A 13481-nucleotide genomic window follows, 5' to 3' on the forward strand; every position below is an offset into this window, starting at 1 on the left:
ATTCCAGGCAGAAAGAACAGCATGTGCAAAGGTTCTGAAGTAGAATGGTGCCTGTCCTTTTGGAGAAACAGAAAGAAAAAAAAAAAAAAAAAAGGCTAGAGGCCTGAGTATGGGGGAGCATTTCAGGGAATGAGGTCAGGGGGGCAGTAGAGGGGACAGAACCAAGAGGTCTCAATATTTGTCAAATCAATAGTAATAAACAGTCATGAATACTAAGATAGCTAACATTTATTGATTTATTTTAATAAAGAAAAATAACTAATTGCTCTAATATGTACAGAGTTGACTTCATGCTTTAAGACACACATAGAAATAGTTCTGAAACGCCATGGGATATATTTCCCAGAACGAACTTTTTTTTCTGCTTTAACACAACTAAAACCTTTGCTAAATGCTGCAGTTAAGTTAATGCCCCCATGTGTCTTAAAAATAAGACATAATTCCTCATAAATGTCAGATGCCTTACTTGTTTCCAAGTTGTGGTTTTTTTTTAAATATGATTTTCAAGTCTGTGGCAGTTTCACAAGGTTAAAGGGTTCAAATTGTAACATGAAAAGTTAATAAAAGCCATTTGGGACATTATTCAGAGTTCAAATTCTGCTTTAAACATATCACTTGATTTGTTTAATGAATTCTTCAATATAACCTCTTTCCTCTCTGAAATATTAATATATAACTTACTGTTTCTGAGTGTACAAATTATATCTACTAGAGCCAAAAGATATTGTACATATTGTTCTGCTGGCTTGTTCCCTTCTTTCTGCTGTATTTTCATTTAAAAGGCATCCTTACATATAGAAATAAGCATGCCAAGAGAGCTGGGCTTGATAAACAAAATTAATTAGTAGAAGCAGCAGATGTACACCTTTATAAAGAATGTCAGCAGGCTCTTTATTACTTGGTTTCCACTAGTTAGGAAGTAATTTGAAAATACATCTTAAACACAAAGAGATTGTTCAGTTCAACTCAAGGAACACTGACCACCTTTGTCAGATACTAGGAAGACGAAGACTATATAGTCCCAGTCTCTGCCCTCAGGATCTTAGAGTCTACAAGGCTGGCTGTCCAGATGAGACAAGAGAAGGGTAAGTGCACACACTGGTACAGAAGGTGACTGAATAAACTTGTGCTGACTTCTGAAAAAGCCACTCACCTAAAACATCATCTATCAGTTGATCCTATGTCTAACCCAAAATAAACGACAGATGATTTAACAGCAGACCTTCTAAATAACAAATTAAGAGTTGGGCAGAGGGTTTTGAAGAATTTTTAAGTATGCAAGATTTGAATCTACACTTAGAAGTTTCCTCAGAGGTCAAGCGCTCATTTTGATTCATTTATATCACAAGGGGGAAAACTTGAGCTAATAACCATTTGCAAATCTTGTGGTGGACAGAGAAGCAGAGAGTTTTAGGTTGCAGAAATTCATTACACAAATGAAGGGTATTTTATTCTACAAAAATTTATGTCAAAGTAAATTTGGACTAAATCCAAACCTTTGAATTTATACAAGTTGAATAAAAACTAATGATCAACTTAATGTCTTATTATCAAAGGTCAAAATTCTGTGAAACAATCTATGTAAATATGTACCTTTAGTTAAGTGGATCCAGAGGAACAGGGCATAAGGAGCCGAAATAATCCCAAGCTCTGGCCACTAAAGCCAAATGCCTGGGACCTGGCTGGCTGCAAACAATGGGAGGGGTGGACACCTTTTTAATAATGTAATTCAAGAAAAACACCAGATAGGCAAACAGTTGCCCTGCAAAGGACCCAGTATAGCTTTATGGGGTCATCAGACTCTGACACAAAAATATTTAATTAATTGTACTGATTAGGCTTATAAACATTGAGGTTAAATTATGGCATTTGTTTCCTAAAACCACACAATAAATAAAAGTCTAACACGAAATTGCTTATAACACAGATGGTAGCATTTTATTACAACCCTAACATTATAAAATGTTTTCACGGTCTCATAGCTGATTAGAATCAGAATTACCTGAGGTAACTTTTTCAAAGTGTATATTCCCAAGCGTCACCCACTAGAATTTGATTCAAAATAAGGGGTGGGAACTTTATACATCTCCAGGGAGATGAGAGCTCAGATAGGTTGGGAAGCTTGGGAGAACCAGGAAGCACCAGGCTAAGCTGACTACAAAAACAATGAAACTTAAATGCAAAAATTGCTATTTTCTTCTCGCCAAAAACAGACAAAGCTGCTCTCTCCTAAATACTGAAAGCACTAGTATCATTTATGACCACCATCCAATTATATAGCCAAAAGTATATCTCAAGATCTAAAAATAGGTGTGCACGCTTAACTCCATGAAAACTCAAAAAATAAGTGACCAAGTGCTAGTTGGGAAAATCACAGATGTGAGAAATATTCAAAAATAATATTCAAAAGTAATTGATATTTCACTCAAGAAGTATCAGCACTGGAATTCCTAGATGTGTTTCAGTAAATGTCTCAAATCTAAGCTTTACTCTTCGTGTGTGATTGAATACCAGCTCCTTCACTGGTTCTTTTAACATCCTGAATATACAGGATGTTTCATGGAAACTCCAATGATACTATCGTCTTCCATCAGGGAACTGCGATAAAGTTTCAGATTTGAAGCCCAGTAAGACTCTAAGCAACCACATGCCTGTTGTCCCAGCACTTTGGGAGGCCGGGGGGCGGGGGGCGGATCACTTGAGCTTAGGAGTTCAAAACCAGCCTGCGTAATATAGCTAAACCCTGTCTCTACAAAATATACAAAAATTAGCCAGGTGTGGTGGGATGCCCCTGTAGTCCCAGCTACTCAGGAGGCTGAGGCGGGAGGATGGCTTGAGCCCAGGAGGTTCGGGCTGCAGTGAGCTGAGATGGTGCCACCGCATTGCAGCCTGGGCGACAGAGTGAGACCCTGTCTCAAAAATAATAATAATGATAATAAGTTTTTAAAAAGAATCTAAGCAATCACACTTGTTCCTAGAGAACTGTTCTCACAAAGTGCCCAGTTAACAGCCTGGATGACCATACAAAATCTAAAACTTTATTGGGAAAGATTAAGTGACAGCTTTGGCCAGATTAGTACAGGAACATACTGTTGGAATGATTCTCATAGACATACAGTATTAAAGGTGCACCTTCAACAGTGAGTTGAGGGAAAAAAAAAATTTAAAACATCCATTATAAAAGTCCTACGCATTTAACAAAATCTTACGTACTTGTTATAATTTTACAGTCTGCCTAGTACTGTGCTACAGTACGAAACAAAATAACTTCAGCGTTTTGGGGATTTTGTTTTTTTAAACAAACTGGTATGTCACATAAACTCAGGAACCACCACCAACATCTCGAGTATCAACGTTTCAGAATGGAGGCATAGTTCAGCGAAAAAAAAAAATGCCAGCACCGGTTTTAGTCTTGATTGTTGTTTCACCAGAAAGCACGGTGGCTGGGGGAGCTGTCAAAGTATTCTGGATAGACTCAGAGCCATTAAATAAGCTCAGGCATATAGGGCCAGGAGCAAGGGAGGAGAGGAAACACTGAAACAACTCGGCAGAAAGCTGGCCCTTGCTACGAAAAAAAAAAGAAAAAAAAAAAAAAAACACTAATTAATGAGGATGAATGAAACAGGGACACCCAGGGCTGGTTAAGGGGGTTGCTGCTTTAATCTGCTGGACAGATAGAGTGTAAACTCGGTTGTGGGTTAATTAGGTCTAACTCCAAGTCAAAGACCAGCTCCAGAGAAAAAGCAGCCTGGCTGAGTCTACCCGCTCAGATACACAGGAAGCCACAGGATTCCAACTTGCGGCGCCAGCAGGACACCCGGGAGGAGGTGGCAGCACCGCCTGCTCGCCCGCGTCCAAGGCCAACCTCGGCAAACGTGCCCCGGCCATTCCGCACGAGCCCCGAACGCACACGCCAGGATTCCAACTCCGCGCGGGAGGAGCAGCGGCAGGGAGGGGAGGGCCCAGCGCCGGCAGCGGAGCGGCTTTGTCAAAAGGCGGCTGGAGAGAACCCGCCCTAAACACGGCTGTCCCCTAAGGCGACCCTCGGGGTCAGGTCACTTCGCAAGGGGCCAGCAGAGTCAGGAAGTCTGGAAACTACGTGAAATGGGCTGGGGGGCGGCGAAGAGACAAAGTGCAGAGACGCCAGGTTGATTCTCCGGTTTTGGGGGAAGGAAGGAGTTTGGTGGGGGAGCGATACGTAATGCAGTAACCTACTTCGCCCCCAGCCCCGCCGGCAGAGCCGGACTCCGCGGGTGGCAGGCAGCGAGGCCGACTTCCTCCCGCGCTCCGTCCTCCGAGGCCCGGCCCGGCCCGCCCCGCAACCCGCCCCCGGCGCCCCGGGTCCCGGCGCCCCGGGTCCCGCCGCCAGCCGGACGCGCTCCACTCACCCAGCTCCTCCGCCTGCAGCCGCAGCGGGGCGCAGACCGTGAGCAGCAGCGCCAGGAGGCCCGGTCCGGCAGCCCGCGCCAGCGCGCCGCCGCCGCGGGCGCCGGGCACCATGACCCCGCTGGGCGCCAGCTCGGCAGGCTCGGCCTCCCCTCGACGGACCCCGCGCCACAGCTGCCCGGGCCGCGCCGCCTCCTCCGCGGCCGAGCGCGGCGCCGGGACGGGGCGCAGCCGCTGCCCCGCACCGAATCCCATTGGGGCGGCTTTGAGCCCAGCCCTGCGGGGGCGTCTCCCGCCCCGCCCCTCCCCTCCCCTCCCCGCCCCGCACGTCGGCCCCCAGAGGAGGAAGTCGCGCTCCCAGGCAGTGACCGACGGCGAGGCCGGAGGCGAGCCAGGCGCCGCCCGCGCTCCCCTCCACGTATCTGGCGCTCCCTGCTGCGCTCCTTCCTTCCCCTCCTCCCCACCTGCACCAGTACACGTGAACCTGCTAGGCAGCAGGACACCTCGCCCCCGGACCCGCCCCTCGCCGCGTGGTGCGGGGGGAGTCCTTCCTGGAGGGGCTGAGTCCGCGGCGATGCCTTGGAAGGCTGCCCCCTCCAGGGTTTTGCCAGCCCGCGGGGATGGGCATGCCAAGGATAGCAACACCGAGGGACTCGAAATATTTTGATGATAGGATGATGACAGTGCCAAGTAGGACCTTCACTCATTCATTCATTCAAAAGTTACTCAGTTCAGCAGTGTGCTTGTCAGGAGCAGGGCTAAACCCATGTGGCACTTGCAGACGTTAAAAATAAGCAGGCAAGTATTCAATGCAAATTGCAATCAGTGACATGAAGGGTGCTGTTGAAGCACATTTAGAGAGCTCTAATTAGATGGCGGGTAACGGGGGTGAGGGCGGGAATCAGCTAGGAAAGGCCTATGTGGCACCAAAGCTGAGATGAAAGCAGGAGCCAAAACAGACCAGTTGTGCAAAGAAGCTGAAGGAGGAAAGGGCCAGGTGACTGAAGCACGGTGAACAGGTGGATGCACGGTCAGATGTAGAAGCTACTGTACAGAGTAGGGGCCAGGGCGTGCAGCTAAACAACCTCAAGGATGTTTAACTTGGTCCTCGGAGCAGTGAGCAGCCACGGAAGGTTCAGAAGGGAGAAGGACTCCACCCGGTGATCCTCTGAGGAGTTGCCTACCGAGAAGGGTTTGGGGAGGGCAGATCGGAGAGTGGAGAATTACAAGGTTATTACCGTGTAGTTGAATAGGGTGGTGGCTGTGGAAAGTGACGAGGACAGATTAAATATGCATCTTAAGGACTATCTCACGTCTCTGGTTCCCTGCAGTCCCCATTTACTTCCTTCCTCTGCGCACTGCCCTCACCTTCGCACCACCGCGCGGCACGCTGAAGTTTCACCTAGAGGTGCAGCGCAGCGAAGCAAGGAGGCGGAGACGAAGAAACAGCCCCTCCAATGGCAAATACTGGCCCCTTGTGATCTTTGGATACCCTGGACGGACTCATTTCATACATGCGTTCCTTTTTTTCTCTTTCTTTTCTTTTTTTAACTAAATAAACAAGCTGATAAAATCTCAGATGAGACTGTCTTTGGGGCTTTGCTTTCTCTGAGGCAGCATATATTAGAGGAAAGAACTTGGGCTTTAAAAATGGAGGGAATCCCAGTTTGATTCCGGACCTCAGCTTTGTTGAAGAGCTGAGGTCCGGAATCAAACTCGGTATATTTGTGTATATGAAGTGTATACTGAATGTGTATATTAACTTCTATCATGTAGAGAAAGTACCTAACTGAATGTGTATAATAAGTTGTAGTATGTAAAGTACCTAATACATGGTAGGTTTTATCATTTTTTAATATAAAGTAAATTCACGCCCATAAGAATATTGAGTATTCTTACACTCAAAAACATAAAATGATACTTTGATACACTGAATCTCCTCCTAACTTCCGTTTACCCTTTTTCTTGTTTCTCTTCTTTCTTTCTTTTCTTTTTTTTTGAGACGGAGTCTCGCTCTGTCGCCCAGGCTGGAGTGCAGTGGCCAGATCTCAGCTCCCACTGCAATCTAAGTGAGTTTGGGCAGCTGCTTCCAGGCTCTAACAGGTTTGACACTGTGAGCTATGAATGAAGCAAAGACAATGGGGAGTATTGTTTGCCAGTGAGGAATTCATAATGTGAGGCAGGTGGGGTTTCAGGGGTGACACCCCCCTTTTTTTTTTAATCTCAGTCAATACCTTGATGGGAATGGAATTATCTGCTGTACACCTGAATCCTGAGCCAGATAAGGGGAAAGATTTAGGATCTGGTAACAAGAAACAGAAAGACCAGCCAGATCTTATTGGTTTCATCATGCCATTCTTTCCTTGAAATATAAAATCTCTAGTTAAGAAAATCATAATAAAAGAAAAATGTAAAAATACAACAGATTATCAAATATATATACCTGGGGGTGTGTGTGTGTGTATATACACACACATATATATATGTATGTATCGTTTTTAGAGAAAGGGCCTTACCATGTTGCCCAGCTGGAGTGCAGTGTCTATTCACAGGCCTGATCATAGTGCACTACGGCCTCCAACTCCTGAGCTCATGCTGCTTCAGCCTTCTGAGTAGCTGGAACTACTGTATATTTTTGTATACAATAAAATAAGCCTTGTTGAATTAATATACTTGTTTTAATCTTGAGAAGATTCCATTTTGATTTTTTTAAATGATGCATGATGGAATCTCAGAACCAAAAGAAAAATTATACTTATTAGGATCTATCTATAAACATTTCACATACTGAGATGGGAAATATCTCTAGGGAAGTGTCTCTTATAGGCTATTTCACTTCTAACCCATCCCCCCCTTGCCATCCAGTCTTTATTTTGCATATCTTACTGCAATTTATGCTTACGTTTGCCAGCTCTTCTGTAAAAATACATAACAGCTGGTCAGGAGCTGCCTTATTTTATATTATAAATTATGTGCTCTGTCTTGCTTAGGTAAGACAGAATTTAAACAGAAATGCAAACCTAGTATGATTCTAAACAGTTAGATAGCTTCAAAATAGATTGTAGTTCAGTTCAATGACCTACTTCAATCTATCCATAACATTTAGTAACCCTGCCTGAGACTCTATGAGGAAAACTATCTCAGCTATAAAACTGAAGCCCTTATAGATGTCTGATATGGTTTCAATCTGTGTCCCCACCCAAATCTCAAGTTCAATTGTAATTCTCAATGTTTTAGACATTTTCCATATGCGAAACAACATGACGACAGTACAATAAAAATAAATACAGTTACCTTCTCTTCCTCATTTATGATCTGATAATAAAAATTTGAGAAAGTTAATTACACAGACAAAATGAATTATATAGATTGACAAGCACAATGATAGAAGAGGTGCAGGGTACCATGGAATCACAGAAGAAGGGCATATAACCTGGATTTTAAAAGTCTGGCAGGGCCTGAGAGAGGTGAAGATATTAATTAGAAAGAAAACAATGTTTGTCAGACAAGGAAAAGATATTATTTTAAAAGCTCAGAAACAGAAATCACAGGTTGCTTATAAAGATTGAACCTGGCCAGGTGCAGTGGCTCACGCCTGTAATCCCAGCACTTTGGGAGGCCAAGACGGGCTGATCACCTGAGGTCAGGAGTTCGAGACCAGCCTGGCCAGCATGGCAAAACCCCATCTCTACTAAAAATCCAAAAATTAACCAGACATGGTGGTGGGCACCTGTAATCCCAGCTACTCAGGAAACTGAGGCAGGAGAATCACTTGAACCCAGGAGGCAGAGGTTGCAGTGATCCGAGATCATGCCATCATACTCCAGCCTGGGCGACAGAGCGGGAGCGAGACTCTGCCTCAAAAACAACAAAACAAAAGAAAACAAAATTGAGCCTACTTCATCAAAATTGAGCCTGAATACAGAGTGGGAGGCAGGAGCAAGATCTGAGGGTTCTGGGGGGGGGGGGGGAATGGGAAGCAGGGAAAGTGTAGAAACTTGTTCAGATTTGCATTGCAATAGGTGTCAAGATTACGGCAATAGAGGAGTAATCAGGCTCAACTTTGAATTCAGGGATTTCTAACCAGTAAGCAGGGTGAGGGGGTCCGTGACAAAAAATCACTAGGAGGAGACATCAGCGATAGAGGGGATTCTTATAAAGTGGCTTAATGGGATTCTTGCTGAATTCCGGTTCAAGGACTTATATGTCAAAGATAAGGGAGGAGAAACTTGATCCAGTATAGAGGGTGGGGGCTTCTCTCTGAACTAACTTAGCAGAATTCTTGCTAAAGCTGGACGAGGCAGGCCAAAGACAGGGTTCAAGGACAAGGCCTAGATAAAAAGAAGGCTCAGGGGAGCTTGACTGTTTGGTCACAGAGAGTCTTTGTCACCCCCATGTGGATATTTTTGCCACAAGCACTAAACAGCTAGGCTACAAAGGTCAGACCCCTCCCTCCCCGTGGCAGAGCTCAGCAGGGAACAGTCAACACTTCCCTCCCAAAACGGCCTTTCTCTAACTTCCATTTCTGATAAAACTTACCATTGTCCTGCGATTCCTTCTTTAGGCGTTCTATTGAGGCAAGCAGGCTATCTCCTATCCAGGCTTTCTCCCTTATTCCGTCATTGTGTCTGATCCAGTATTCATTGATTTATGGTAGAGCTTTCCAGGGCCAGCCCTATTTTTAAATTCTAGTTGCCTCTATACTACCTGCGATACACTTGTGTCCTTTCAAGAAATAGTTTTTAAAGAAGTTTCATATACTTGATCTGACTTGATTCTTATGACAACTCCCAAACAGCTGTTTCCTAATTGTGTTTCTCTTTCTCTTCTTTCTCTTTTCTAACTTTTCTGTTAGGTTAACTGTCCACTCTTTCATCTCGCTCAGAGACCACATGTTGAAAAATGTCCTTGGGAGCTTGACCTTGTAACCATGTGGCGGTACTTTCTCTTGGTGTCCGCCATCCAGGGAACAGGAATTTGGGGGTTCATGTCATAGTTATTCCCAAAGTTTATGCCTTTGCAAGCTCAAAATTGGCTGCTCTAGGCTCCTTCCGGAAAGTGCAATGGAAACTTCCCAATGCTGTAGCTTAATAGTTAAGGCTTATGGGTTTCACCTGTGAGGTTATTTTTGGTAAAGTTCAAAAGCCAGAAATATTGGCAGTTTGGCGTGGCTAAAGGTGGTAGTAAGAGATTTAAAAGGACTTTAAAAAAAGAAAAAGAGTGCTATGGTGAAAAGTCAGCTTAATTAAAAATGGATATTCAAGTTCTGACAGCCTGGGACTCCTTGGGAAAAATAGAGGAGATGCCACAGACCCAGTGTTGAGAAAAACCTCTGTTTTCCTCAGAGAACCTCGGAATTGAAAGTGGATAGATCCCTCTCAAAATCTTAGGCTCTGTTCTGTTTTGCATTGCATTGTGTTATCTGATGTTTTAACTCTTGGGAGTATCAAAAACTACTTTGTGTATAATAACTGGGTAGGAAATATACTTTTAGGAAAGGCTAATGGCAGTTATGGGCGAATACTTGGCTCTTTGGTGTTTGGATTAGAGAAGTATGCGCTTGGCCACCTGGAAGGTATGCAGATGTGTCTCCCCAGCCCGGACACACCCAGGGATAAGACTTCTATGAGGGATGGGCTAATGACAGAATTGGATGATTGGCTTTAGATTGTTTTGCAATGAAATGCATAGTAAACTCATTGTACTGTTTTTTTTCCGTAGCATTTCTCTGTTTGGGAATTCAGGATCTGGTATAAAATGGGACCCTTTTTATAATTGGGGGATTATAATTTTGGGGGATTTGTTTTGCCTTACAGCTGTGCCTGCTTATTAGGCTGTACAAACTGCCTCTTTTCCTGTCCCTGTTCCACCATGAAGCCAGTAATTCAATTAAGAAACACTGGCAAATTAAACATCTTACAACTACTGGATTTTCTTCTATTTATATGTGTTGTGCATGTGATGTTTATATATACAAGAGTTTTAATTAATTGGCTTAAAAATAATAAGTACTTAAATCAAACATTTTGTCAGCAAAGTAAGAAGTGTAATGCCTTTTAGTTCACATAACTTAAGTAATCTTTGGGAAATAAAAACAGTTTTACATGCAAGTTGTGTAAGGAAAGTGAAATGTGTTTTTGTTAAAGATTATATAAGAAATCATGGGAAGGTGGATTTTTTGCCTAGATAAAAAGGTTAAATGATTGTTTTAAGTTAGATAGGAAAAAGCTGAAGGTTTGGGCAAGTTGTGGAATGTTTATGAAAAACTAATCTTGTAAAAGAAATTCTGTATATGAACATATTAGCTAAAGTTAAAGGAGTATTATTTAGTATTTTTCATAAATTGAAAATTGGAATAAAAGCACAACAGGTTTTTTCTTACAACACTGGTCTGCTCTGTCACAAAAATTGTAAAGGGTTACAAAAGATTTATAAGAATCCTAGCATATGGTCATAATGATTAAGATTGGACAGATTTGTCTATAAGGTTTTATTAAGAATTAGGTTTGACATCAGTAATGCACTAAGGCAAGGGTAAATTTGGCTTTCTCTCTTGAACAAGATTTTCATGTAATGTTTTAAAAAATGAAAGATTTTTTGCCTACCCTTTTGAATAAACTATAGAAAAAAAGAAAGGAAAATGACAGATTGTTTGGAAAGCTAAGTCTTCCCTCTATTGATGAGTAAATGTTTTGTCTTTTAAAAATTTTTGTGGCCTGGCACAGTGGCTCAGGCCTGTAATCCCAGCACTTTAGGAGGCAGAGCCGGGCAGATCAGCTGACATCAAGAGTTCTGGCCAACATGGTGAAACCCATCTCTACTAAAAATACAAAAATTTGCCAGGCTTGGTGGCGGACACCTGTAATCCCAGCTACTCGGGAGGCTGAGGCAGCAGAATTGCTTGAACCCGGGAGGCGGAGGTTGCAGTGAGCTGAGATCGTGCCACTGCACTCCAGCCTGGACAACAAGAGTTAAACTCCATCTCAAAAAAGAAAAAAAATTTTTGAGCTCCCATTTTGGCTAAATTAATGACTTATGGTAACCTAGGATTTGATAGTTGACAAACTTTTCCAAAATCAAATTATAAATTGTGACTTTTTCTGACCTAAGTTAATCATTTAGAGATTAGGGGGTCCCTGTCTAAAAATGACATTTGGCTTATTTGGTATAAAAATCATACAGGAAGCATTGTTAAATATGAAATGGTGTTTGACTTTCTTTGGGTTGTATTGTATAAATATGTTATCACTATGTGTTCCAAAATTATGGGAAACTCCTATAATTCTGATATGACTTAGTCTATGTTATTAATAATTATCATTGTTATGTAAAATTGTTTTATGCCACAGAAGTAACCAAAATTTCTAGTCAGTTGTGGTTTTAATAATGGCTGTCCTAGGACTTTTTGTCATCCACAGACAGTTATTATCTTGTTTAGATTCTCTTCAAACGATAGTTTATAGTCAGCTATAGGACTTTGACAGGTGCTCTTGAATGCAGGTTTCTAACAATTTTGGAGATTGTGGCAGTAGAATAGAGGAAAAACGTTCAGGACTTTTATGGAGAGCTGGAATGTTCATGAATATCAATCAGAACAGGAGTTAACTGCATGGACTGAACCAATTAGAAGGCTGAAGTTTTTTGTTTTTGTTTTTTTTTTTTTTTTTTTTTTACTTTTTCTTAAATTATTGTAGATGCTTGGTTTTGTTTTTCAGAGTCAAGAGAACTTTTGAGCTATTGGCAGCTTTTAACAATTAAATAAAGTACACTCTCACAAACAAAATTTGGAGCATATTTGTTTCTTTGTACCTGATTTTTCCAGAATTTGAAGACTATTTGTGAATAGCTTTAACTTATGGAAATATAATTGTTTGCATAAGTGCAATAAGAATGTTTTATTTTGCAACAGGACACAATTGGCGAAACTGATTATTTTTCCAAGGCTTTGACTGTAATTGTGTGTTTTCCTTTAAGGAATCTAACTTGACTTCCAGAGTCAATAAAACTCCCTTGGGAAAACTGGCCCCATACTTTGTCTACACAGTCCCTGTTCAAGGTTCCTGATGTGTGTTAGGTAAAGAATGTCACTTTCTGACAGGCCCAGGAACCTCAGGTTATCTTGGGACCTCAAGAGGAGAGGAAGTTACCCAACTCATAGGTATTTGAGGTACAAACCCATGGCTGGGCTTGGCTTTAAAAAAAAAGTATTTTCTGAGATTCCTTATGAAATGAGTTCCACCAAAGTCAATCGAAAAAGCCTATGTGAAAAATAATTATTCTTGCTGTACTGTATACAAATAATCAGGCCAAGTATAAAAAAGCATACCGGTCTTCATTTATATATATATATATATATATACTTTAAGTTCTAGGGTTCATGTGCACAACATGCAGGTTTGTTACATATGTATACGTGTGCCATGTTGGTGTGCTGCACCCATTAACTCATCATTTACATTAGGTATATCTCCTAATGCTATCCCTCCCTCTCTCCCCAACCCATGACAGGCCCCGGTGTGTGATGTTCCCCACCCTGCGTCCAAGTGTTCTCATTGATCAATTCCCACCTATGAGTGAGAACAAAGCATATTGATCTTACCATGATTTGTCTTTAGTAAAAATGGGAGACTGGAGAGAGAAAAATTATGTTTCAAAAACTGTGGTACACCTGTTATTAGATTCTAGTCTCATCAGTTGTTTTTGAGTTTTTTGTTTTTCCTGCAATTCAGATTAACCCTGCTTATTCTTGTGAACCAACAAGTGATCTCTGGCTGCTGCTCAGAAGAAACAAAAGAGGTGGGTAATGTAAAAATCTGGATTAGTATTGTAATTCTGGGCATGTACTGGAATCATCTAGTGACTCCGTATTAGCTTGGTTTCAGCAATTGCCCAGTTCATGGAAAGCCTTCTTATTTAGTTTACTTGGGATAGTATTACTTATTTAGCTTTACTCTTGCGGAATGTATTGTTATTGTACTCTATGTGTAGGAATGCAGGATAAGCTTAATCAATGTTCTCTTAAACACTTATTAATTTTCCTGATATTACTTTCTGTCAGAGCTCAAGAGTTATGAGTAGCCCTTGACATACCGATG

General features: G+C 42.1%; 1 protein-coding gene across 2 annotated transcripts in view; it reads right to left on the bottom strand.

Moving 5' to 3' along the window:
- DCBLD1 (discoidin, CUB and LCCL domain containing 1) overlaps window positions 1-4672 on the bottom strand; it is a 69051-nt gene extending 64379 nt beyond the window's left edge. The window contains exon 1 of one of the 2 annotated variants that reach the window (XM_023219013.2): window positions 4389-4672. In XM_023219013.2, coding sequence (XP_023074781.2) covers window positions 4389-4641 — 253 coding nt within the window. In that variant the 5' untranslated portion in view covers window positions 4642-4672. The remainder of the gene's footprint in view (window positions 1-4388) is intronic. The other variant, XM_031935532.1, reaches the window with a different exon arrangement.
- Between the last annotated feature and the right edge of the window lie 8809 nt (window positions 4673-13481).

This window comes from Piliocolobus tephrosceles, chromosome 5 (genome assembly GCF_002776525.5).
Source record: "Piliocolobus tephrosceles isolate RC106 chromosome 5, ASM277652v3, whole genome shotgun sequence".
Classification (NCBI taxonomy): Eukaryota; Metazoa; Chordata; class Mammalia; order Primates; family Cercopithecidae; genus Piliocolobus; species Piliocolobus tephrosceles.